General features: G+C 36.2%; 1 protein-coding gene across 1 annotated transcript in view; it reads left to right on the plus strand.

The window, feature by feature from the left end:
• MFSD14B (major facilitator superfamily domain containing 14B) overlaps window positions 1-27,859 on the plus strand; it is an 87,459-nt gene that overhangs the window by 39,527 nt on the left and 20,073 nt on the right. Inside the window, exons 2-4 of the mRNA XM_082624259.1 lie at window positions 1,387-1,482; window positions 14,048-14,110; window positions 27,443-27,570. Of these exons, the coding sequence (XP_082480385.1) occupies window positions 1,387-1,482; window positions 14,048-14,110; window positions 27,443-27,570 (287 nt within the window). The remainder of the gene's footprint in view (window positions 1-1,386; window positions 1,483-14,047; window positions 14,111-27,442; window positions 27,571-27,859) is intronic.

Genomic DNA, 27,859 nt, shown 5'->3' on the forward strand with positions numbered 1-27,859 from the left:
TACAGTGAGCATATACTGAGGCTCAAGGTCTAGTGGAAGTTAACTTGTCCGCCATCTTGAACCTAGTTGGTTCTAACCAGTTTATCGTGTCCTCAGGCCGTGTCATTCTTTTAAAGGTTGTGCCCTCCCCCCCCTTCCTGTCTCAATGCCAAATGATTATCTAATATATAGTACATATTCAAATTTTTTCTCTTTTCTCCTTTTTATCCAGGATCCAGTTCAGAATCCCCCATTTGTTTTTTATGACTCTTGTTTCCTTTAATTTGTACAAGTCTCCTACCTTTATTTTGGTCCTTTATGACATGGACTTTTTGTGTGTGTGTGTGTGTGGTACGCGGGCCTCTCACTGTTGTGGCCTCTCCCGTTGCAGAGCACAGGCTCCAGACGCGCAGGCTCAGTGGCCATGGCTCATGGGCCCAGCTGCTCTGCGGCATGTGGGGTCTTCCCGGACCCGGGGCACAAACCCGTGTCCCCTGCATCGGCAGGCAGACTCTCAACCACTGCGCCACCAGGGAAGCCCCGACATTGACATTTTTAAGGAGACCAGGCCAGTTGTCTTGTGGAGTGTCTCACAATCTGAATTTGATCATTTCCTCATGATTAAATTCTAATTAAACCATGCAGATGTGCTTTTACCTTTTGAAGTCTTAAAAATATAAGCTTAGGAATAATGGGGATTTTGCAAAGTCTTTTGTAAGTCTCACTTCCAGTTATTACAAAATGCTAGTACAGCACTTGATTTTGTAAAAACCATTGGCACAGAGTCAAAGAACATTAAATTGAGTGGACTTGTAGGTTTTATCTCCAGAAGTCATAAACTGCAGAAAACTAGCAGAATAGGCACAGTTTTCAAACAAAACAGAAACAGAAAGCTGGATTTTGACACCTTGAGGTATCAAAGTGTGTTTTCAGATTTGACCTAGTCCTCATTGTTCTTCCCCCACCTCCTATCATTTTAAGTCATCTATGCTGCCCCTGAAGCTTTTGAGCATATGACCCCCTGCCCACCTCTCTCATGTAGCAAGGGAAACTTTAGGCTTAGAGAGGCCAAATTGCTAAGGAACACATAATTAGTGTGTTCAGACAGAATATTCAGGTCCTGGAACTCCAGTCTCTTGAAGACGCAGTTGATTTCCTACCAAAGTCCCAGTGATTTGCATTGATGGGACAAGTAGAAAGTCTCATCAATGGCACCTTCCATGATTAGGGAAGATGAAGAAATCAGGGATACCACAGAATTAAGTTTTATCTTAAATAATATAGGTAGGTCCTAAGTTTATTTTATACAGTTTGTGTGTGTCTGTGTGTATGTTAGATACCATTTTAGGATAATGAGTTTCTTATAGCTGTTTACTATTTTTCATAATAATTTCCTTCCTTTTTTAGCTACAAGGCTTTGGCCGACCAAGTGTACACCATGCTGCTATTGTCATCTTCCTTGAATTCTTTGCATGGGGCCTATTGACAACTCCAATGTTAACTGTAAGTATTGCTGAACTCTCGGTCCTTGTTTATGAGAGCAGAGACATTGTTAAGCATATGTCCCCAGAGCTATATGTCTAGGTATGTGTTTGAGAGTAGCTCTTGACAATAATTTAAGACTGTTTACCATTGGGTTGTTCCCACTGTGTAGACTGTGAACCGCCTGCAACTAAATACCTGCTTATTAAATATTCCTGGGTAGCAGGGCCACTCCCAGAATCTTGGGAGTGCTGTGAATGAACTACAGTCTGTATATCTAGGAAAATCTTTAAGAAGTCTTTAAGAAATTATTGCAAACCTTTGTTGAAGTTTGTAACTTACTTTGTATGGGTGTAATGACCTTTGACTTAAGAACATAGTAATAGGAGATTGGTAAGTACTGTTTAACAGTGACAGTGATGAATGTAAGAATGCCCCGATTTCCATTTTTGATAGCTGACCTACAGCCATTTCTTTGTAGAAACCATTGAATTTCTTAGTAAGAACTTGGATGTTTGATACATAGTGTGGCTAGAGGGAAGGGAGATGCTGAAGAAAAGATTGGGGTGCATATTTTAGGTGCCTAGTAACTACTTAACACTTAGTTTTAATAAAGGTATTTTTTAATTGGCCTTACAGTTCACTTGTCTTAAATTGTTTTTTAAAAATCGTTGGTTAACCCTTCCCAATCACCATTTTGCCTTACCAGAGAATCCCTTTGGGTTCAGATAAACTTTGTTCCCAAATTAGGTTTAGAAAATAGAGAACTTTAGAGGATGACTATTAGCCTTACATATGACTTTGCTATACCCTTTTTAAAGTTTTTAATTCTTTTGGCACATTTAAAATTACATTTTGGATGGAACAGGTTAAAAAACTGCCTGTGTTTTTAATCCTCTATTTTATTCTTTTTCATTGCATTTCATTTTTCTTCATAATGCTTTACTGCGGGAGGTAACTGGTTATTAGTTAATGGGGGATAAGTGGTCTCCATTTTAAGTTTCATGAAATCCTGCGTGCTGTGTGAATCACAGTCTCTAGTGCCTAGGGCTGCCTGGAACACAGTTGATGCTCAACGTGTATTTTCTTTGAACAAATGTATGTGTTGCGGGCACACACATAATGTGTTGTCAAGTTATTGCTTCTCCAAGACATATTTTTAGTGTAAATATAGACATACCAGGCTGCTCATTTTAATAGACTGTTATAATAATATATATATATATATATATATTTTTTTTTTTTTTTTTTTTTTTTTTTTTTTTTCGGTACACGGGCCTCTCACTGTTGTGGCCTCTCCCGTTGTGGAGCACAGGCTCCGGACGCGTAGGCTCAGCGGCCATGGCTCAGGGACCCAGCCGCTCCGCGGCATGTGGGATCTTCCCAGACCGGGGCACGAACCCCTGTCCCCTGCATCGGCAGGCAGACTCTCAACCACTGCACCACCAGGGAAGCCCATATAATAATAATTTTTAATTAATTTTTAATTTTTGGCCCTAGTTTTCTGACTTTTTCCCCCACAGTTTCTTTAGCTTACAAAGTTAAGAGTTTCAAAATAGTATTTTTCTGATGCAACCCGTTGCCTATAATTGCTCAATATAGAAGTAATCCTGTAATCATTCTTCATTTGGTAAGAATTCAAATTGAAATGAAGAATGCTATAGTGTTTTTGATACCATGTGAGACATTCTAAAACCTCCTTCCAGATGGTTAAGATCCTGGGGCCTTTTTACCCTAGACCAGATTATCAGCTCCCTTTTAAATTTAATTAATAAGTTAATGGACTAATTAATGCACCTTCTTCCTTCTTACTGCCCAAAGCAGGTAATTTTCTTAGGGTTACTGTGTGCCTGTTAGACCCTGCAGTGCAGTCTTAGAAGCCAGCTTAAATGCTGCTTTGCTGCCTCTTTGCAGTTTCTGAGCAGTTTTGCTTCTTGCAAAGATTTGGTTAAAAAGAACATTTATGTGAGGAGTACAGAGTTACTAACGTCACTCTACAGTGTCATAGAAGAAGTGTTGTTGAGTTAATAGATGTGCTTATTCTCTTTCTCTAAGCTCTTGGTGTTGCTAAATTAAGCTAAATGTCCTTTACTTTCCTATCTCTCCCAGATTTTACACCACAGTTTAACTCTGTTTCTTTTTTGACATGGGGGGACTGGTTCACTCTTCCTTTTGAAAAGAAAGATCTCTTTTTTCCCCCTTGCTGTAGCTAGTGGGCAGCACTCTGTCCTGTTTCCCAAGCAAGAAAATACAGTCTTGAGATGAGGATTTGGAGATACAAAACAGTACACACATATTCATATATTGTCCAATCTGACTATCTCTGCATCCTAGCATTCATTAGGACCCTCTGTTTGAAGTAGTGTAGAACAATTTCTTCTTCTTAGTCATTTTCTCTGAGATTTGTTGCCTGTCTCATGTGGCCATGTCATAGATTACAACTTTAGTTTGCTAATTAAGCACCATCAGAAAGGTCTCCACCCCTAATACACTGAAGCAAAACCACAAAGTTGGCCTTACACAGTGACCTTAACCTTCTAGTAGTACTATTGGTTCTTCATTCATAAAAATGACCTTTCTCTTGTCTGACATCCCTGCCTGCCATTCTACCCTCTAGTCAAAATGTGCATTCTTTTAGAGGGCCTGATCTCATTTTAATATAAATAAAGTAATCTGATTAAATTTATTTAAAAGTCTTTAGGTATATTTAAATAGAACACTTATTTAAATAAAGATATACTTAATATTCTTGAGAGTGAAGGATTTTAGTTTTGCAATTTGCAGATTTTCTTTTATAAGCTCACCATCCTGGAATCCTGATAGAGATTTAAGGACTCAGTATTCCCTACTATACCATCTTCTCTCTGTATGGTGATCTAATAATCCAAAGAATTCTCTTTAAACACTTCCTTGCCGCATTCAGTTTTCCTATCCCTTCTTACTTACTCTCAAAATATGTTTTCATTTAACAGACTATTCTATCTCATCAGCCCCTTATTTGCTCCACAGTCCAGCACTTCTGCTTCCTTTGCTTTAATCAGTGTTTCCTCTTGGGAGTTGAGGTGGATGGAATGGATAGGGCTGTTTGTCAGGCATTTTGGGCATAATACACAGGCACTTTGAGGCATGATTTGCTCTGCACATGAAAAGGAAGTAAGTTCTAACTATAGTCACATGGACACTGTTTGCTTTCTGGATTCATAAGATTTTCCAGGCTCATTTTTATGGTTTTGACAGGTTCCTAATGGTGTTTTGACCAAAGTACCCAGAACCTACCCTCTTGTGTGTCATGTAATTATTAAAATAAGTAGCATTCACTAAAGGTATCTATAATATATGATGACAGTATGTTAAATCTTTGCCTTCTTTTGCCAAGCTGACCGTTATGATATCATGAGTATTAGTTAATTAGACGCAGTGACCTTTGTTTGGTATTTATTTCTGACCTATTTTTGTGTGTTGTATGTTGTAATCTGTAGCATGCTTTTATATCTATAAACTTGTGAATGCTTAAAAAAGAACAATGCTGATTTCCAACTTACCTAATTAATACAGTTATAAGAAGAGGTGACATGGAAATACAAGGAAACTGTTGGTGGGTCTCTTCGGCTTAAAATTTGGTATATAAAATATTTAGTGTGCATTCTGTTTTTTTCATAGATTTTTCAGCATTTAATATATCATTATATTGTCTGGCATCCATTGTATCTGACAGGAAGTCAGCTGTTAATAAGTATTATTGTTCACTTGATGTCAGGGGTCTGCAAACTATGGTCCACAGGCCTAATCTGGCCTACTGTGTGTTTTCATGTGGTCTGTGTACTAAGAATGTTTTTTACACTTTTAAAAGGTTGGAAAATATCAAAAGAAGGTATGTGGTGACACATGACAATTATATGAAATTCAAATGTAAAATTTTGTTGGACCATGACAATGCCCATTGAATGTGACAGCTTTTGTTCTACAATGGCAGAGTTGAGTAGTTGCACCACAGACAGCCTTACCTGAAATATTTACTATGTACTGTATGTTCCTTTATGGAATAAGTCTGTCAGTCCCTGCTGTAAGTGGTAATTCATTTCCTTTCCTTGCCGCTTTAGAGATTTTCTCTTTGTCTTTCAGCACTTTGACTATGCTATAATGTGTCTAGGTGTGGATCTTTCTGTGTTACATTTTTTTTGGCCATGCCCCGCAGTTTGTGGGACCTTAGTTCCCTGACCAGGGATTGAACTTGTGCCCTCGGCAATGAATGCTCAGAGTCCTAACCACTGGACTGACAGGAAATTCCCTTTTTGTGTTACTTTTACTTGGGGTTTGTTTGGCTTCCGGGGTCTGTAGATTAATATTTTTTATCAAATTTGGGAAGTTTTTGGCCATTATATTTTTTAATATTTTAGCTCCCGTTTCTCTCCTTCTCTTTTGGGACTCTCATTATACTTCATAATGTTTCACAGGTCTTGGAAGCAAAGTTCTCCCCCCCCCCAAAAAAAAATTACTGTCAGACTTTTGACTTTTGATATGACAGGAGGTCAAAACAAATTCTGTCCTAATAAAGCTGGACAAAACAGTCAAACACAACCATTTCAGTGCTCTGGAATTCAAAGGCACACAACAAACTGAGAAGCATTTATTTATTAAGCTACTGAACTTCAGGCAAGAATAGTGAGTTTGCAGTTCTGAGCTATATCCTTTTGCTGTAATTGTAACTGTGAGTATAACAGTTTCTGAGTCCTGTGAATCCTTTTAGCAAATCTCTGAAATCCATTCTATCGTTGGTGGACATTTGGGTTTACTGTGTTTGCCTATTACAAATACTGCTTTTGTGATATTTCTTGTATATGTCTTATCAGTTAAGGTGTAAACATTTTTTCTTGTTTCTTGTAATACATACCTAGGAGAAAAATTTCAGGGTTTTGTTCAATTTAGGTATATACTGCCAAAAGTTTTCCGGAGTGGTTGAATCAATTTACCCTCCAACAAGCCAGGCTCTACATCTTCACCCACAGTTGGTATTTCATTTTAGTCATTCTGATGGGTACAGTGTGGCCTTAATTTGCATCCTCCTAATGATCAATGAAGTTAACCTCCTTTATGTATATTTATTTGCCATGTGAATATCTGATCATATTTCTTTTCTTTCCTTGGATTGCCTTTTCACTCTCTTAATAGTGTCTTTTTATGAACAGTAGTTCATAATCTTTACATAGTTCAGTTAACTGATGTTTTTCTTATGTTTGGTTGCTTTCTTAAAATCTTGCTAAAGACACTTTCTTCTTCCCCAGAGCATTATTGGTTTATTTTACACACACAGATCTACCATACATCTAGAAAAAAATCACTGTATTTTATAGTGGTCAAGATTCATTTCGGTTCATATTAATATATAGTTGAACCAGCATCATTTATTTAAAAAAATCTTTCTTTCCCCACTGTATGTGTCAACTTTGTCATAAAGCAGGCAGTCATATTCATATGGATTTGTTTCTAGGTTTTGTATTCTATTTGTGTGTGTATCCTGTGTCGATACTATGCTGTGTTGATTTCCATAGCAATATCTTGATATCTTATATAACTTTCATAACTTGGTTCTTCTTCCTCAAGATTGCCTTGGCTGTGTAGGCCTTTTCTATATCCATATACATTTTGTAGTCAGCTCTTTAATATTCACAAAATAACTTGCTGGGAATTTTGATGGTGATTGCACTACTACAGATTAATTGAGGGAGAACTGACATCTTTATACTATTGAGTCTTCTAATCTACATGGTATATTCTCCTTTTATCCAGTCTTTAAAACTTTCTCTGAATAATGTTTTACATTTCTCAGTGCATGAATTTTTCACGAGATTTATTCCTAGGCATTTGGGTTTTGATGCTATAGTAAATAATGTAGTTTTAAAGGTTAATTTTCTAATTGTTGATGGTACATAAAACAATTTGTTTTTGTGTCCTGACCTTGTGTTTAGTAATTTTGCTAGATTTACTTATTAATCCTTATAGTTTATCTGTAGGTTTTCTACACATTCATATCTTTTGTGAATAATGACAGTTTTTAACTCATTCCAATCCTTTTTATTTTTATTTCTTTTTCTTTCTTTGTTGTATTGATTATGACATCCAGTGTAAGGTTGAATAGAAGCAGTCATAGTGGGTTTCCTTATCTCATAACTGATATGATATTCTAAAATTCACCACTAAGTATGACATTTGCTGTAGATTGTTTTTATAGATACTCGTTATCAGAGAAAGGAAGTTCCCTTCTGTTCCTGTTTTGCTTATTGTTAAAATGAATGGGTGTTAACTTTTATCAGATGAAGTTTCTGCATATAACTAGATAATTAGATTTTCCCCTTTATTCTGGTAATGTGGTCAGTTATATTGATTTTTGAATATTAAGCCACCCTTGTATTCTTGTAGTAAATTCCACTTAGTTATGAGAAATGTATAATTTTAAAAACTATCACTGGATATGATTTACTAGTATTTTGTTCGTGTCTTTGCAATTATGGGCACAGTAGAGATTGGAGTGTAATTTGCTTTTCTTGTAATGTCCTCATCATGTTTTTTTTAAATTATTTTTTGCTTTATAACAAATTTAATCAGTTATACATATACATATGTTCCCATATCCCCTCCCTTTTGCGTCTCCCTCCCACCCTCCCTATCCCACCCCTCCAGGCGGTCACAAAGCATTTAGTTCATTCTTTTTTCTAATATTTCTTATAACTTCTTTGAATCACGGATTATTGGAAGTGTATTGTCTAATTTCTAAACATTTGGGATTTTTCTAGCTTGCATTATTAGAGAACATATTGTGATGAATTGTTTTGATTCTTTGAAATTTGTTGAAGTTTGCTTTATATTCTAGTATATGGTTAATTCTGATAAATGTTCCATGTGATCTGAAGAGAGCAAGTATTTTGTGGTTAGAATAGTGTTTTATATGTGTTAACTATTTTGAGTTAATTATGTTTGATGCCTTTTATATAATCACTGAAGTTTTTGTCTACCTGTTCTGCCATCTGTTGAGAGAGATGTGTTTCTCTTCTACCTCCATTATTGTTGTGCAACTAAATTATGTATTTTTAAACAATATAATACATTGTTATATTTTATTCAGTCAGTATTCAGTTAGATTTACCCTGATATATTTCCATTCTGGTGCTCTTCTTCCTCTTTCTATATTATCTTCTAATCAGTTCTTGAAGACTTGCCTTACTTGTTTTGTTTTGCTTTGTTCGGTGCTGGTCCTTGTGTAACACATTGTTTTTAATGCACGTGGCATACTCTTGAATCTTTTGGAGGACACTTATACTTGTTTTAAAGCTTTCTTCTGTTTCCTACCATGATTTGGTTATTTGGCAGTGAGGTAGATTATCTTTTCCTTTCTATGTTCTTTTTTGTGCCTTCCAGTGGTTTTTCTCAAATTCTTTTGTTGAATTTTATACATATTTGTATTTACAAATGAGGGGGTAGGTCAGGGATTGTGAAAACAAACGTCTTCTGGGGCTACGCAAGTGTAGTAAATGTGAGAAGTGGGGGTGAGAATGGGTTGGTGTTATCGGTGGAATACATGCTCTTTCTACTGCAGCAGCCACTATCTACTTAGCCAGTCGGTGACATGGCAGTTCAGGCCCCATGTTTTGAAATCTTCTGACTTCCTATGAAATGCTAGAAAATCATATGGAGTTTGGTGAAATTTCCTGAAATCTACACATGACAGCCAGCTCACTTTGGAAAATATGAGTCAGAAAGCATATCATTTTACCAATTTGCCACCCATGGTCTAGACACCTCAGGTAGCTTATAGAGTGTCATTCTCCAGCCCAGGTGGAAATCCCTGTTCTGTAGTACCAAATGCAAGCACTGCTTGTAGGAGCTCTGGAAGTCTGGGTGCTCTGGGATTTCCTCTATAGTACTGAAGTAGTTTCTCAAGTGACTGTAAGGCTTTGTGGCACTCTTGGCAGCCATAAGTGACCTGGGAAACTATAAGTTTTGAATCCCACCCCCAATTCAGTTCTGCACGTATCCCACTTAGAAGCCCCACTTCAGAGCACTATGCTTGTGATTGTTATCTTGGGGACAAATATAGAGGTCAGCAGCTTTGAGAGCAAGATACCAGGGGCTTACTTTGTAACCTTTTAATGACCTATTCAGTTATGGATGTTCTTCCTCCTCTTCCAGTTCTGTTTTTTTTTTTTTTTTCCCTTGGATTCTGAAAAATTTACTTCAAAGATCTTTTTCACCTGAACATGTGACTGTTTTCTTCAACTCGTTTAGGGTTCATTGTCAGCATTTTCCCATCTGCTCTATATCATCCAGAAGTGTTGCACTATTCTTCCAAGTAAATAGTGAATGCTATAAATTAGTTTCATGTTTTTTCAGTCATATCAGTGATACTTTAGGTAGAAGTGGAGAAGAACAGCTGTATGTATGTGTATGTTTGAATGTAATATATATATACACACACAGATATTTATTAGCTTCATTGTACTGGAAGTCAATTCAGTTCTCTGAAGTTTCTAAATTTTTTTTTTAAGTGATAAGCAAATGCCATTGTATTTTATGTTTACTGTATTCCTTCTCAAGAAAAAAGGTAATATCTTTCTTGAAGTTTTTTGTATAGAAAGATATTTAAAATGAAAGCTTTGATATTATCTGAGATATTTAATATACTTTTTATCATTAGGTTTACTTTATTATGGTAACAGTTATTGTGTTTCGTAGTAAAATTATTTATATACTTTATTTTAAATTTTTTTGAATTTATCATAAGTTTGGAATGTTGCTCTTTTCAGCTGCTTTATTTTGTGAAGGTTTAGTCCTTAGCTTTGTAAAAAAAAATTTATTGACTTGTTTTGTTTTACTTGTTTAATAAAACTTTACTATTTCTTTGTCTTTTTTTTAAATAGGAAAAAGTAGGAAAGTTTTTAAAAAACACAGAATGAAAATTTTTAGAGAACTTCCTGCATCATGGCTCTATTACCCAGAAACAGTCTGTCGTACTGCCAGAAATTCCATTAGATCTTTATTTTAATGTGCAGTTCAGTAAATCCAAGTTCTGTCATTCATACATGGCTATGGTTTTGCCAAATTAAAGAGGTTATCTGTTATTCCTAGATTACATCACCTTCATAAGTGAATGCATGTTTGGGTCATGTTGAGTGTAGAATTGTTTTAGGGGAGGTCAGAGATCTGGAGGGTGAGGATGAAGCTGGGGGCAGCAGAGGAGAAGCATTGCTGCCCCTTTGACAGAATGAAGACAGCTCTGAAGTTATTGGTGTAGTGTTCACCAGCACTACCCCAACCCTATTGTTTCCCACTGGCAAAAACTGAGGAAATCCATGGGCAAGGGGAGTTTGAAAAATATCTGTAAGCTCTCAGCCTTGGTCTGATAGAGTATAATAGGGAAAAAGTGGGGCTAAGAGACAATGGATAAATAACTGGCACACCCAGGATCAGAGAAACTTTTTTTAAAATATACTGACTCTGGTGTTTTGCTATTGTACCATATTTCGGTAGTACATATGACAAATTGTTAAACAGTTCTAATATTGTATTCCTTTTTCTTTAAAGAAAATTTCTGTATCCTGTGAAATTTGTTATTTAGGGAAGATTTTTCTGAAAACTTTGATGATTTTCTGCTTGAGATATTTGGTGGCCTTCATTTACTTTTCTGTTTTTTCAGTACAGAAAGTAGAGTTCAAATGCCACTAGCTTAGATGACAAATTTTTTCTAAACCTTAAAAATTATGTGTTAGGGGATAGATTGGAAGTAATTTTTCTATGGATACATTTTAATTTCATTTTTTGAAGAACCTGTGGAGATAAACTGTCTAAAGTTAGAATACAGTTGCTCTATCCTGCCCCCCTTTTTTATAATTCATAGGACTTCAGGTGCATAGAATTAGATTAATCATAACTCTTTGTTCATGATACATAGATTTCATTGTTTCACTCATGGAATGAAACATTCATCCCCCCTTATTTTATGTTTTATCCTTCTTTGTTTTTAAAATTTATTCCTATAACATATTTTTAAGGATGTTTGGAACACCTGTGAACCCATGCATAACCCAACAACAATTTATTTCTATCTGTGTCCTCTTTTCCTATCTCTTTCCCTGCCTCCCCCACAAAGACAACCACAATTGTGAATTTATTTATCATTTACTTGATTATTTTCTAGTTCTAGCTCACATTATTATATATATATAAACACACAAAGATATATCTATGTTATTTAATTCTGGCTATTTTTGAACTTCTAAAAAAGGGTATATAACATGTATAATGTTCATGTTGTCTTCTGGGGCTTCAAGCTTTTTTTTCTATTATGTACTTTTAACACAAGTTGTTTTTCTGTTCTCCTGGTAGTGAACATTTGTTTCCAGTTGTTCCATTGTCTATACAGTGCTGCTATAAACATTCTTGTACATGTTCTGGTGTTCACGTGCTTGATTTTCTTTGGTGGTTAAACACTGCTGGATCATAGGTATTCAAAAGTTCAGTTTAACCAGATTTTGCTAAATTGTTTTGCAAAGTGATTATACTAATTTAGATTTCTACCAGCAATGTATAAGAGATCCTGTGGTTCCAAATGCTGTGGTTCAGTTTCTGTCTAAAATTTGGTTTTAGAGTAGTATACTTTTTGCCTTTTAACTGGTGTGTTAAGTCTGTGTGAATTCAGTTACCTCATTATTTTGTTCTGTGTACCACAGTTCTCAGTTGTTGTTTTATTCCTTTTTGCCTTCTTTTGCATTGAATAGTTAGGCTTATTTTTCTCCTATTATGTTAGAAGTATTCTACTCTATTCCTGTCATTTTTGGTTACCATGGCATTACATGCAAACTTATCGAAGTCTAATATTAATATCTTTACTCTCATCTAGGATAATATTAGCATAAATGAGGTAAATGAATTTGACACTTTATAGTCATTTACCTCATTTATGCTAATATTATTAAGTATTTTAATTCTGTATAATTGAAAATAAAACCAACAAGACCCATTATTTTTGTTTTGTAGCATCCCTGTTCATTTATATTTACCATTTTCTTTGCTCTTTATTCTGTTTTGCATCTTGAACCTTAATTACATCTGAATTATTTTCCTTCTCCTGGAAGTATATTTTTTATATTTTATTAATTGGGGTCTATAAGTTAGTAAACTCATTACTGTACGTTAGTAACCTAGTTTTTGCTAGGTCAATAATGTTATATTTGCCTTTGTTCTCAAAGGACATTTTAACTGGGTATAGAATTTTAGGTTGGCATTTGTTTTGTTTTTCTCATTATATTGATGATAGAATAGCATGCTCCTTGTCTGGGTTCAGTTGTTACAATTATGAAACAGTCTAACTGTTGTTCTTTTGAAAGCAATCTGTATTTCTCTGGCTGTTTATAGGAATTTTTCTTTGGTTCTCTATAATTTTAATTGTGAATGTGGATTTCTTTTTATACTGCTTAAAAGTTGTTAGGCTGCTTTAATCTCTGCATTGATGTCTGTCATTGGTTCTAGTACATTCTCAGCCATTGGCTCCTGAAATATTGTCTCTGCCTCATTCTCATTACTGGACAAGTTTAATTGTCAGACTTTCTTATGGGACCCTCTGTGTCTCTTACTTTTTCTCTTATATTCTGTCTTTTTGCCTCTCTGTGCTGCATTCTGGATGACTTCTTTTGACCTACTTTTCAGTTCAGTTATTCTCTTTAAGCTGTGTCTAATCTTGTTAAACATATCCATTGAGTTTCTAATTTAAAATTAATGCATTTTTTTCTCTTTTAGAATTTCTTTTTGTTCTTTTAATCTGCTACAAAGTTTCAAGCATTGAGTTTCTAATTTAAAGTTAATGCATTTTTTCTCTTCTAGAATTTCTTTTTGTTCTTTTAATCTGCTACAAAGTTTCAAGTTTATTTTATATATCTTGCAACAAAGTAAACATGCTAATTTTAAAGTCTGTTGAGTAATCCCAAAATGTGAGGTCTTTGAGAGTCTGTTTCTGTTTTGTAGTTTTGTTTGCTTGTTGCTGTTCATGATGTCTTATTTACTTTTGTATCTGATTACCTTTGATTGTGTGCTTGTCATTATATTTGAAAAATACACATACGGTTGATTTGAAGCCTAGGTGATGACCTTTTCAGAAATGATTTTAGATATTTTTCTTCTAGACATCTGGAGGTGCTACCAGTCTGGATCACTGTAATCCAAATTTAAGGCTTGAGGTTTCCTGGACTTCCTAGGTGACATGAAGCTGGGCTGCAGGTTCATACCTGAGTTTGTATAGCTGCTTGTAGTACATACTTAAAATTGTAGGTGGTTGAGGGGGTAGCCAAGTTAACAGTTTATTTTTGCTACAAATGCTTTTGTAGCAAAAGCAACTGAATGTTGGGCATAACCTTTTTAGGTTACTGCTTTATTTAGATTTCTGCCTCACGATCTTGTTACCTTTTCATAAGTCATTGTTACTTAAATTTTTTTCATTCCAGGGTTTATTTTGTTTACCTAGCCTGCCATTAACAGAGGCAGAAATCATTCCCTTTAATTTGTTTTTGAATTTGTCTTGATGTTTGTTTGCTTTTTGTAGGTTCTGCATGAAACATTTCCTCAGCACACATTCCTCATGAATGGTCTCATTCAAGGTGTAAAGGTAAGAACAATTTCTGTGTGGTTCACAGTGAACCAAAGCCAAGAACCCTTAGTAGTTTAACTCTGGAAGTTTAAATGGAACATAGGGAAGTGGTTACCATTAGTAAATTCTATAAATCAAAATTTTAGCTGGATGATCAAAGTCAAAATAAAATATAACCCCAATCCATAAGGCACTGGTAAGAACAGTACTTTATTTTTATTAGCATGTACAGAGCAGTATATGAAGAGTATAATTATGTGAACTTTTAATTGCTGTATCAACAGAATAAAATGGGCAAGTATTAATATCTTCTTCTGAGATTGACTTTGAGATGGAAGAAGAGGAGCAATCAGGATTTAGTTGGATGTATAGTCTGTTGGCAAAGCTGGTGTTCTAGCCATAACTTTCCGAGCTCTCAACTACTTGACTTGATTAGCCTTAATTCATTGTTTAAATTTAATGTGATATTTGTCAGAAAAGCTTATAAATAAGGGGTTAAAATATGTTATGTTCCGGTCGCAATTTGTAGTAAAGTATATGGGTATAGCATCTAATTTGCCCTTTTCAACTTAGATAATATCAACCTACATAATTTTACTTTGTGCTGAACAACACACTTAAAATTATACCCTAGTAATTTGCTGAATTCATAGCTTTGAGCAGCATTAATTGTAATAAATACTATTTATTCTTTGCCTATTTTCAAAAAGCATTTTGAGAATACTTACAATAATAATATAAGTAAGCCAGGGCAATTTAAACAAAGTAAAACAAGAAGTTTTTAATACTCATTGAGCGGAGGAATATTATCAAGAATCTGGTGTGTGTTCATTTAAGCACCAGTTTGTGAGCAGTTTTTAACTACATGATAAAAAGAAAAACGAAATAAATGAGAGAGGGCATTGATTAAAAATACAACATAAGCTTATCCTTACAGTAGATTCTTTTGGAAGTTACCATGGATCTTTTTCTTTTGTCTTGTGGAGCTAATAAAATGTGTTTTAGTCTGGTTCTGCAAAATAAAACCAGTTAGGTCTGCACCCTAAAGCCAAGTGGCATGCTTATTACACTTTCACTTAGAGACATCCACAATATTATTCTAAAAAACCATAGAACAAAAAGTATTTGATTCAAGGGCGTGGACAAGAACTTATTTAACCTTCAATGACTATTGAACTTCAATTTATTGAACTTAAGTAAGGAGTTATATACTTTAATAATTGGCTATTGTTTCTGGAGTGGGGATGTAATAAGAGAACCCAACAGCAAAGCACAGCTCTATTAAGATATCTTAATATGAATATGCACACAGTGGAATGAATATGGCTTTGGATTGCTTTAATTTTAAATCTCTGTCTACATCTTATTAACTGTTGCCTTAGTCATATAATTTAATCTCCCCTTCATTATGAAGTAATGAGAAAGATAAAAAACCTCTAGTAGGGTGATTATGAGGATTAAGTGAGCTAGTAGATATAAAGCTATTAACATAGTACATTCATTCACGTGCTAAATACTCAGTAAATGTTGCAAAGAAGAGTACATAAAAAGCAAAAACTATTAGAAGGAAATCTTGGTGACCATTTTTCTTACCAGTTTGGGGAAAGATTTTCTTTTTTCAGAAAAAATTCATAAAGGGAAAAACTGAGTCATTTACATCAATATTTTGACTTTGGTAAGTCAAAGCCACCATCATCAAACTGAAAATACAAAATGTTATTGGTAATAAAAGGAGGAATACATAAAAGCACTCTCAAAGTAAAACCGTAGGAAAATGACTGATATCCCAGAAGGGCAAAGAAGGGTGTAACTTGGCAGTTTACAAAAGATGTCAGTGTGAAAATAAGTTTATCACTAATAAGCAGTAAGTCCCAAATTAAATGAGGTAGTATTTTTACATACACACTGGAAAAAATTTTAAACTGACAAGAACTAGTTCAGTTTGTGGTAAACTGGGTCCCCGTGCACTGTTGATGACAGGATAAATACAGCTCTTCTGGAAGGCAGTATTTTAAGAGTTAAAAATATTCACATATTTTAACAAAGTAATTCCATTTCTAGAAAGTTGTTCTTATCAAATAGAGTTATTCAGAGGTTCGGGTAAAGGGCTATTTGTAATAGTAATCATAGAAACTTTTTAAATGCCTTAAAATTAAAAGAATAAATATGTTGTGGGGGCTTCCCTGGTGGTGCAGTGGTTGAGAGTCAGCCTGCCAATGCAGGGGACACGGGTTCATGCCCCGGTCCGAGAAGATCCCACATGCCGCGGAGCGGCTGGGCCTGTGATCCAAAAAAAAAAAAAAAAAAAAAGTTGTGGTATAGCCATATAATGTAATACAGGCATATAAAGAACATGTTTTTGAAGAACACCATGTAATGTGTGAAACAAAAAGGATATACAACTATACCGTATGGTTTCAAGTGTGTTTTGACCAAAATAAATGTAAATAAGCAGGGGGGAAAATGATTTCAAACCTGAAGTTTGAAAGTATGTGGATTTATGGATGATTTTTAATTTTCTTCTTTATGTATTTTGTTTATCTCTGTAGATTTTCTACAGTTAACTTTTACTTTGTAAGTTTACTATCATAATGCATGGAAGAGAAGGTTTAGATTTGGGGTGAGCATCAATAAAGGATGCAAGAGTAACCAGTTCTGTTTTGTGAATTCTCCAGTTTTAGTTTTGGAGTTGTTTGTTTGTTTTTGTTTTTGGTTTTGGTTATTGCAGCAGCTTTATTGAGATATAATTCACCTATCATGCAAGTCACCCACTTAAAGTGTACATTCAGTGGTTTTTAATATATTCACAAAGTTGTGTAGCCATCAGCACACAATTTTAGAACATTTTCATTGCCCCTGAAAGAAATTCTGTACTGATGAGTAGTCATTTCTCATTTCCCCCAACCTGTTCAGTGTTAAGCAAGCACAAATCTACCTTTTGTCTCTATAGATTTGTCTGTTCTGGACATTTCATGTAAATAGAGTCATACAGTATGTTCTTTTGTGACTGGCTTCCCTCACTTATAATGTTTTCAAGGTTCACCTGTGTTGTAGCACATATTAGTACTCCATTCTTTTTATGGCCAAATAATATTTTACTATATGGATATACCACAGTTTATCCATTTATCAGTGAATAGACATTTGGGGTTGTTTCTAGTTTTTTTGTGTGTGTGTGTGTGGCACGTGGGCCTCTCACTGCCGTGGCCTCCCCCGCCGTGGAGCACAGGCCCTGGACGCGCAGGCTCAGCGGCCATGGCTCACGGGCCCAGCCTCTCCGCAGCATGTGGGATCCTCCCGGACCGGGGCACGAACCCATGTCCCCTGCACCGGCAGGCAGACTCCCAACCACTGCGCCACCAGGGAAGCCCCTGTTTCTAGTTTTTGATAATTGTGAATAATGCTGCTGTGAACATTTGTGTACAGGTTTTCATGTGGACATATGTTTTCACTTCATTCTAGGTACATACTTAGGAGTAGAAATGCTGGGTCATATGGTAACTTGAGTTTTTTTAATTGTTTTTAAATTAACTTCTTACTTAACCCTGTTTCTGACAAGTAGTATATGTTCCTCATCTCCTAGACTTCTGACAGATGGGTGGCTGAAGCCATGGACAACAATTTCTTTTATCTCTACGCTTACTCCCTTGGTGGTATCATCAGACTTACTCACTTTCAACTCTCAAATAAATATCTTTCTAGACCTTGGGCCGGAACTTGTCTATCCAGTTGCCTAATTGACATCTCTATTTCCTTGCCTAATAAGTATCTCAAAGTTAACAGCTCCAAAACTAAGATCCTGGTCTTCCCCTCCAGTCTGACCAACCCATAAGTCTCCCTCATATCAGTTACTGGTCATGCCATTCTTGCTCACGCCAAAATTCCTGGAATCAGTCTTCTTTCTCTTCCATATCCCAAACCCAATCCATCAGCAAGTTCTGTGATCCTACCTTCACAATAGAACTATAATCAAAACAGTACCTGGTCACCATTCAGTAGAGATCATGATAAAATATAAGCCAGTCTGTGGCACTCTTCTTAACCAACTTCACCCATACCCTGTTTTCTCCTTTGGTGTCATCGCTGTTCTCTCCTCCGCTTCCTGCTGACCTTGCTGCAGCCACAGCTTCCTCAGCCAGTGCTTGCCTGAGGGCTTTGCAGGTACTATTTTTTCTGCTTGCTTTTCCCCAGATTTTGGCAGGCTTCACTCCTTAACCCCTCAGCTCTTCACCCAGATGTCATTTTTCAGTGAAGCCTTCACGGACTACCATCTTGAATAATGTGTCCAGTTCTCATCACTCCCAATCCCCCTTCTCTGCTTTTTCTTCAAAGCATTATCTTACCTCTGACATGCTGTATATTTTGCTTTATCTTATCTTATTATTATGTGTTCTCATCACCCCTCCTCTTTTAGACTGGAAGTTTCTTAAAGACATGGATTTTTGTCCACTTTGTTCATTGATGTCCCCAGCACCTAGAACAGTTCTTGGCACATGGTAGGCACTAAGTAAATACTGTTGAAATAACATTTCTTTCCAGTCTTTTTCTATGCATTTTTATATAGTCAAGATCCAGCTTACTCAGAGACTTTAACCGTGTATCTTTTTTTTCTTGTATCAGCGGTCACTAATTATATCATAGTAATTTCCCCATAACATTAGAACTACATAAAATACAGGCAGCCCCCTCTCGCATGTTCCAATATGCACAAATTTCAGTTACCACAGTTCGGTTATATAACATGAGTCTCCCAGTTCAGCACAATTCAGAATTCCATTACCATGGTGTATTAACTGTGAGTAGCTGCATAAAATACAAACTGCTGCTAACTCCTCAATTCACAAAACACTACATAAATAACAGATGCACATCATAACCAGTCACGGCATTGAAAAGTGTTGGTGACCGGTCACTGTGCATCTTAGTTCATGCACATACAACAAAACATGCCATTGTGTTGCCTCCTTGATCCAGTGATAAACCCACATGACAGTTTACAAAAATGGGTCATCGAAAGAAGGAATTGGCCAACAAGGATGAGAATGCAGTAAAGAAATAAATAGTGATAATGCTGGAAGTGGGATTCATATAGAACCTCAGAGGAATTATAGAAGAACCAGCTGGTTGGAGAGACTCTAGATGTGTAGCCAAAGTAACTTAGTGAAGATAAACTTATCAGCATAAATGAGGAAAATGGTTGTGATGAAAAGGATAAAGATGTCCCAGAGGAAGTGATGCCAGCAAAAAGCTTGGACTTATATACACTACCAAACATAAAATAGCTAGCTAGTGGGAAGCAGCCACATAGCACAGGGAGATCAGCTCGGTGCTTTGTGACCACCTAGAGGGGTGGGATAGGGAGGGTGGGAGGGAGGGAGACGCACGAGGGAAGAGATATGGGGCCATATGTATATGTATAACTGATTCACTTTGTTATAAAGCAGAAGCTAACACACTATTGTAAAGCAATTATACTCCAATAAAGATGTTAAAAAAATAAAATAAAAGAGCTCTCAGAGATGATATTGCATGACACTGAAAGCACAAAGGATAAATGTTGGAAGCTGATCCAAACTTAAAAAGGCATATGACAATTTTCCAAAGCAAAGAAGATACTGTGCATCATACGTTATATGCCTTACAAAGAAGACAAGCACTGTTCAAATGACTCTTCATAAGTTTTTTACAAAGAAATAAAACACTTTAATTCTTAATGTTTTAAATTACAGTGTACTAAATAAATACTATTGATAGTTTTACTCTTTTTTTCATTTCACTGAGCATGTATAACTGATAGTAAAAGAGTTTTCAGTGTTCTGACAAAAATTCCTAAATGTCGTAGAATAAATTAGTTTTTCCCATTGATTAAAATCACTTTACATGGTTTCAGCTTGCACATTTTTTTTCAGTCCTGTACTACCATGCAAAGCAAAAACTGCCTGTATTTGAAGTGGTTATACATATACTATTCTATTGTATGAATATGCCATAATTTATTTATCCATTTCCCTGTATAAGTGGTTTCTAATTTCAAACTACTGAAGATAATTCTGTAACAACTTTTTAAAAATAAATCTTTACATTTTTTATTGTTTTCCCAAAAAAATAGAGTTGTAAAGGTATAACTAGTGAGTAGAAAACTGTGGACATTTTAAAAGATCTTGAATATATAGTACCACATTATCTCCTAGAGCAATTGTGCCATTTCACAGGTCCATCAACAGTGTGTGTATCTGTTTCACCATGGTCTAGTACAAGTATTACTTTTCAGATCTTCACTAATCTGATAAGCTTGAAAATGATGTCTCAATGTAATTATATTTGTATTTCTTTGATTTCAAGTGAGGTTGGGTATTTTTACATGATTTGCTGGCTACTTTTATGAAGTGCCTTCAAGTTCTTTGCTTATTGTTTATTTTTCTAATGAGGATTGTTCAGTTCTTTATTTTTAAATGATGTACTTTATTTTATGATAATCCCCTCATTTTAATGATTATTAGTTTAAGTACCTGTTCATATTAACAATTATAAAGGGAAAAACTCACAGTTGATCCCTCTTCTCAGATTTTGAAAGTCCTACTCTCCAAACATTTTTCAATAGCAGTTTTTATTTTTATGGAATTGAAACATATGGTAGACATTGTTATGTGACTAGCAATAAGAAGTTAGCGTTCTCCAGAGAAATAAGACCAATAGAATATATATAAAGAGGTTTATTTTAAGGAATTGGCTCACATGATTGTGGGGCTGGCAAGTCTGAAATATGTAGGGCAGGTTGGCAGGCTGGAAACTCAAGCAGGAGTTAATGCTACAGTCCTGAGGCAGAATTCTTTCTTCTACTGGAAACCTCAGATTTTGCTCTTAAGGACTTCAGCTGATTAAACGAGACTTCCATATTATTGAGGGTAATACCCTGTACTTTAAAGCCAACTGATTGTAGATGTCAGACCACATCTACAAAATACTGTCACAGCAACACCCACACTAGTATTTGATTAAATAACTCAGTACTATAGCCTAGCCAAACTGACACATAAAATTAACCACTAAAGTATTATAGTTTTGGCTACACTTCATTGGAAGTATAGCAGACTGAGATGCTGTGGTTTGAGTTAGTAGATGAAGTCTAGGTATTACTGCTGGTTAACATGAGCAGATAGAGTGACTGTAATCATTTTTTCATGAAGACCAGCTGGTCTGATTGCCCAATGGCTACCTTGAAACTTCTTGAAGCTTCCTTCTTTAGTATGTTTTATATTTAATACAAAACTAGATATCTTCATAAGTGTCCCAAACTAAAACTAAGTGGGCCAGATGCCCAGGGTTGATTTACTCCTGGATCAATTGATATGAAGAAGATACCTCTGTAGCATGCAGCTTTAATCTTGTCGAGGCGGCAGGGGGTGGGAAAGGCGAAAAAGTAGAAGACCCAGCAATCCATCCCAGGGCTTGGCCACAGAAGTTCACATGCAGTGCTTCTTAGTCTAGACTTGATGGTCAAGTCTGATCAAGGAGATGGCCATGTAGATCTACCAGGACACTCATCCGGGGACATTTAATATGTCAAGAGTTTCTCTAATCTTAGGAATTGCTGCTGAGCTGTCTCATCCTGCTATTTAATGAATTAAATCATGAAGCAGCGCATAGCATAAGCACACAGAGAAACTGTTGGCTGATGTTTGTAAGAATTTTAAAAAAATAAAAATAAAAAACAAGATACCTTTAAAGATACCTCTTATAGCTACTCTTTAGGATTACTAAGTACCGAAGTGCTTTGCATACACACACACACACACACACACACACACGCACAGAGTAATTCTTGCTTTCTTAATTTGGACAGGAACTTGGATAAAGACTATCCTTTTAATTATCTGTAAATAAAGTTGTTAAAACAACCTACTTGAGAGAGAGGACTTCACAAATTTTAGTTTTTTATAACAAGCTTCTAATTTATCCATTTTTTAAAACATGTTTTAGAGAATTCACAAGTAGATAAGTCTGGTACTCTATATGCTTCAGGATAGAGACACTAAAATGTCATTAAAAAAAAGTGTAATAATTGGTTTGAATTATGGGCTTATAGGTTAGTCTCAGGTCCTAGAGCCACCTCACATCTGAGCTGAATCCCGCTTCTACTGCTTATGAGCCCTGAGCCTTAGGCTAGTTACTTACCCTGATAGTACCCATCTCAGAAGGTAAGACATTTGTGTGAAAGGCATAGAACAGTTTGGCATATAGGAATGCTAGCTGTTATTCTTTCTTGTAATCAATTTGAAGTAATGGCCCTACTACTTCTAAGATTAAGGGAAAGCCTGTGACAGTCTGTTTCTTTATGTTTTAATTAAATTTAATTGCACTTTCATATGCTTTTGTTTCTGCTTTCAGTGAATCTTCCCTACATCCATCCCCTTTTCTCCCCTGATCAAAAGAAAACACTCCAGCCCTCTTTCCCATATTGTTCTTCCCTTGAAGTCTCAGGATTACCAGCTGTTCTTAGACTTTCTTCATGCTTCACAAATTCCCTTTCCCAGACTTCAGTTGAACTAAAGTCACTTTGTGGATCATATTTCTCATTTTCCCTGTTAAACTGATTGTTATGCACCCTGGGAAGGGAAGCTGTGTACTGTACAAGGTCTTACTGGGTCCTAGGTCTGAAAGGTGACCCCTGTTTTAGTACTGTTTTTTTATAGGAAAGGATTTGCATTTGTCAGTTATGTAAATAAAAACCACAATTCCATTAGTGTGAAATTTTCTCTTTGATGTCCTTTTAAGAAGTGAAAGAGATAAAAGTCATTATTAGTAAAATACTGTATGAAAAATCAAAGTGAATGAATATAATTTTGGGGTAAACTATGTCTATATGTTGCAGGTTCCTTGTGGCTTATAAAGGATACTGAAAAGTTGTCATAAGATGTGAACTTTTTCATGGAAAAATGAAAATTTTCAGAAGTAGTTAAATAACTGTACTTTATTCTTCATTGGTGGTACCATTGCTCCCTCAAACTCAGTTGCAAAGTTAATTAAAATATTTGAAGGAAAACAAAAAAATTTTTTTAGTTTTAAAACTTTTTAAGGGTATTGACCCAATTATTTTAGTCAAATGTTTGCCAACTGCATATGTTAAGGAAAACTTATGCTTAAAACCTTTATGATGGCTATATAAAGTATAAAATTCATGTACTTTTGCTTCAGATGAGTTGTATTTGCTATTCTTTGTATGCTTTAAAAAGTTTATTGGATAATTGTATTTAATTGAACAATAAGCTTTAATTGCTGTTTTGTCAAATTAGAGCCTGTAAAGCCATGTCAGAATTACTGGCCAATTAATTATGCCACCTTAAAAACCTGTTGGACTGGGAAGCTAATTTACAAAAGTGACGTATTAACTGTTGGTTAATTTTGCCATCCACACCTAGGCTCCGACACACCGTGTTTTATCCAGTGTTCGTTGGGCCACGATAGCATGGCTTAGTACATTCGGTCCTCATTTTTCCTGGATTTCATATTTTCAGATCTGCCTACTCGCTAAATTTATTTGTAACCCCCAAATCAATACAGTGCTTTCACGTTCATTTATGTATGGCATAAGGAGGGAATTTGAGTTGCCCAACTGCGAGTTTCCAGCTGAGGTTGAACAAGGGGACATTCTCTCTTCTTGTTTCAGGTCTCATACTATAAACATGTCCTTTTTGCAGTCCATGTAATGCCATATATTTTGCATTTTTGTTCCTTTTGTTGACAATTTCTCTGTTTAAAATGGCCCCAAGTGTAGTGCCAAAGTGTTGTCAAGTATTTCTAAATGCAGGAGGGCCTTGATGTACCTTATGGAGAAAATACTGTGTTAGATAAGCCTCATTCAGACATGAATCATAGTGCTGTCAGCTGAAACTTCATTGTTAATAAATCAACAATATACATATTAAATAAGGCATCTTTAAACAGAAACACATATTAATCAATGTTATGTATTGATCAGTTAATGAAACTGTGTGACCAGAGGCTTGCAGGAACCCAACCTTGTGTTTCCTCTAGCAACAATGGTTCTGTGTTCTCTAATTCTGTGAATAACGAGAATCAACTGTATTTGTGTTAAAGGCTAGGGCCTTGATGTCAGTCTGGTTTTAATTTTTAAACATTTTGTTCTCATTTGCAAATTGTGCTCTGCATCTTTAGGACTGATGAAGTACTTGCCTAATCAAGGTACAAATATCCTTCTCAATCTACTGTTGTAATAATGTGGCCTGATAGGATCTAGGGCTAGATTGGGTAGTGAAGAAATAACTCTGGGACAGAAGAAAGTCTGATTTTTAAGAAATACAAGTTTTCCAAAGAGGCAAGTATTTATTAGATTGAATTTTAGCATCTTAATAAAAATGTAGGTTCTTCCAGAGGGTATTTTCAACATCTGTTGTCACTGAGAATTTTATTTAAATAATAATTACTTAATGAATAGATTAAATTACAACTTAAATCCAGAATCTAGATAGCAGTATCTTTTATCTGTAAAAACTACTTTATTTTAAATAAAACTTCAGTGCTTGGCCTTCTCATATCCTTTGTTTTAATGGCATGCATTCCATATCTTAAAGCATTGTATGAAATCTAAAATCAGAACTGTCCAAAAAGTTTTCCAGGGTTCTTTGTGTTTAGAGTTTTTGTTACTGTTTTTGTGGTGGTTGTTACTTCTACTGCCTTGTCCTCTTAAATTTCTTTATGTATTTTTCTTGACCAGTTCTATACTACCCAAGAACTCAGGCATTTGATATTTTTTAATTTTATTTATTTATTTATGGCTGTGTTGGGTCTTCGTTTCTGTGTGAGGGCTATCTCTAGTTGCGGCAAGTGGGGGCCACTCTTCATCGCGGTGCGCGGGCCTCTCACTATCGTGGCCTCTCTTGTTGCGGAGCGCAGGCTCCAGACGCGCAGGCTCAGTAATTGTGGCTCACAGGCCTAGTTGCTCCGCGACATGTGGGATTTTCCCAGACCAGGGCTCGAACGCGTGTCCCCTGCATTGGCAGGCAGATTCTCAACCACTGCGCCACCAGGGAAGCCCTGATATTTTTAGAGAATTTTAAAGCAACGTAAAAGATTTTCGTTTCTAAAATTTATGAAACTGATAGTTACAAGTCGTGAATTTAAGCCCTGCTTCTGCAGTCGTTTAGCTCTTAGTTAAAGGAGATCATTTAACTGTCTTGATGCAAGAACAGACCAAATGCCCTGGAAATCCACTGTGGCTTATAAATTACAAGGTTTGATGCCTGGGTATGGATTAATATTTTATTTCAGAGGAGCCAAAATGCTTTTCTCCTCAACTTGCCTGCCCTCCATTGAGTCTTCTCTCACCTCCCCTTACATCAGTTTACCTTCTCTCACCTCCCCTTACATCAGTTTACTAGTGGCTGATAAGGGATTAGAATCCTATTCTTTTTCTTCTCAGCCATGTGACCTTAGAAACTACTGTCAGTTGATTTGCTCTTAAAAGTTCTATTCAGTTTACCAAACCTCTTTGAAAGCCCTTATTGCCAGACCCTGTGATAGGCATCAAGGGTACAGAGAAGGAAAGAAACCATTCCTCTGACCTTAATCTCAATTTCTAATCCAATAGAGAAGATAGACAAATAACAAGTAATTGTAATAGAGTGTTACAGTTATAATAGAAGCAATATGTACCTGGTTGGGGGGGGAGGGTTGTTTGTTTTGCACCCCTCAAAAACCAGTGTGATTAATTCTGTTTGAGTAGCTAAGAAAAATAGAGGAAGAGGTGCTCCTTGCTCAGAGTTGAGAAGAATGACTAGTAGTTTACCAGGTCCAAGTGTGGGAAGCATACAGGCACAACAAGGGCCTTTGCAAGCCTTTTGGCACAAAGGAACACGGTGTTGTATATGTTCAGCAAACTAAGAAGTACTGTATATAGACAAAGCATAGAGGATGTGTGTTAGGTGCTAGATGTTGGAGTGTTCTATCTGTATGCTATGCTGAGGAATTTTTAAAATGTATTATGAAAATTCAAATACACAAAAGGAGAGAATAATGTAATAAACGCCCATGTACTTATCACCTAGTTTCTATTTGTAGTATTTAAAAGCAAAGTTCAGGCACTCATTATTTCACCTATTAAATACCTGCTAAAGAATTTCAGCTCTGCACAGTGCAGAGTTTTAAACAAAGGATCAAAGAACGGAAGTCTGCAGCTCATCAAGGTTGCTCTTGGGAGTATGTGGAGGACAGATTGGAGGGAACTAGGACCAGGGGCAAGAGGCAGTTAGAAAGCAGTTTTATTTAAATCCAGGCAAGAAACGCTGAAGAGTGTCACAGCAGGGGATGGATAAAGAGAAATCATTACAAGAGAATGGTCTGAAAAATCGCCTTGAGGAGTAGAGGGATGATGGGAAAGCTTTGGACAGCTTCTTAGCAAAGATGGGAAGTGTGGGTGTTTGGTCAGGTTTATAGGGAACAGTGTGCATGTTAAATGTCGAAATAGGGAAGTACATTTGGCTGTAGGCACAGAGCTCAGAAGAGAGATTGCAAAGCTGTTCATAATGTAGGTGGTGGTGGCCATGTGTGCAGACAGAACATGTAAAGGGAGGATGATAGCACCAACAGGGTCTGAGAGGCAAGCCTGTGGCCACCTCAAAGGGCCATGATTTCAAAAAGGAAATAGATACGGAAGTGGCCAGCCAGCAGAGTGACTGGCAAATTGTGAGGAAGTGGTAAATGTGAGTTTTACTTCATTTGCTTATGTGTGGTGTTCTTGCTTCCCCTTAGCCTCAACTCTTTCACATCTTATGCAACTTGCATTATCTCTGTCCTAAGTTCACCAGGCAAGTGGAACTTTAAGTTTGATGGCAAGAAAATCTGCTTTTCTTATGGACATTTAGTATATGCATACTTATCCTGCTATCCCTATTAGTTCATCCCTTTGGGAGCAGAAGGTGTGTATTCATTTGAGTGTCTTCACTTCACCAGTTAATTCAGAGCTTTGCACGTGATAGATATGCTATACATATTTATTAAAATGAATTAAGTGTCTGGCTTCTTTCCATACACTTGGTGTATGTTCATGTTATGGGCCAACTGTGGGTGTATATATTTTACATCACCTCTCTTTTCCAGTTTCTCCCAGAAAACGAGCTCTTATCCCTTTCTTCCCTCTCAAACAGCATGCTTAAAAATTTTGTTAGGATTTTTTTTTTTTAATGACAGGTTGTATTTAATGTTTCAAATTATTCTGTTTTGGAGCCACTGAAATGAATTGGAGCATTTAGAAATGCATTTAGAAAATAAGAATTACAAGTAGTTGGGGGATCACATTATAAATCTGACCTTTGCTTCTGCTTTCTTCTCCAGGGCCTGCTCTCTTTTCTGAGTGCCCCACTCATAGGTGCGCTGTCTGATGTGTGGGGAAGGAAGCCCTTTCTCCTCGGCACCGTCTTCTTCACCTGCTTCCCAATTCCACTGATGAGGATCAGTCCACGGTGAGTGGCTAGGTCCTCCATCATGACTGTCTGTTTTGGGTTACATGTGGACAATACATCTGCAGTGTGCTTTTTAACCTTTGCAAAACAGTTGTACCTGTGTTTTCACTTGAACTCTTCGGTAATACTGAAAGCTAGTAGGCAGTTGCCATCATGCCCACCTAAGTTCTTGACTTAGGTGAAGAAATAGAAAGAAAAGATGTCTCTAAGGGCAGCTGTTGTTGCCATGAGGTAAGTTACAAGATTGGGTCCTGGGAGGGGGCAGACAATCCCTGTACTCACTCAATTG

This window comes from Mesoplodon mirus (genome assembly GCF_964341445.2).
Source record: "Mesoplodon mirus genome assembly, chromosome: 1".
NCBI lineage: Eukaryota > Metazoa > Chordata > Mammalia > Artiodactyla > Ziphiidae > Mesoplodon > Mesoplodon mirus.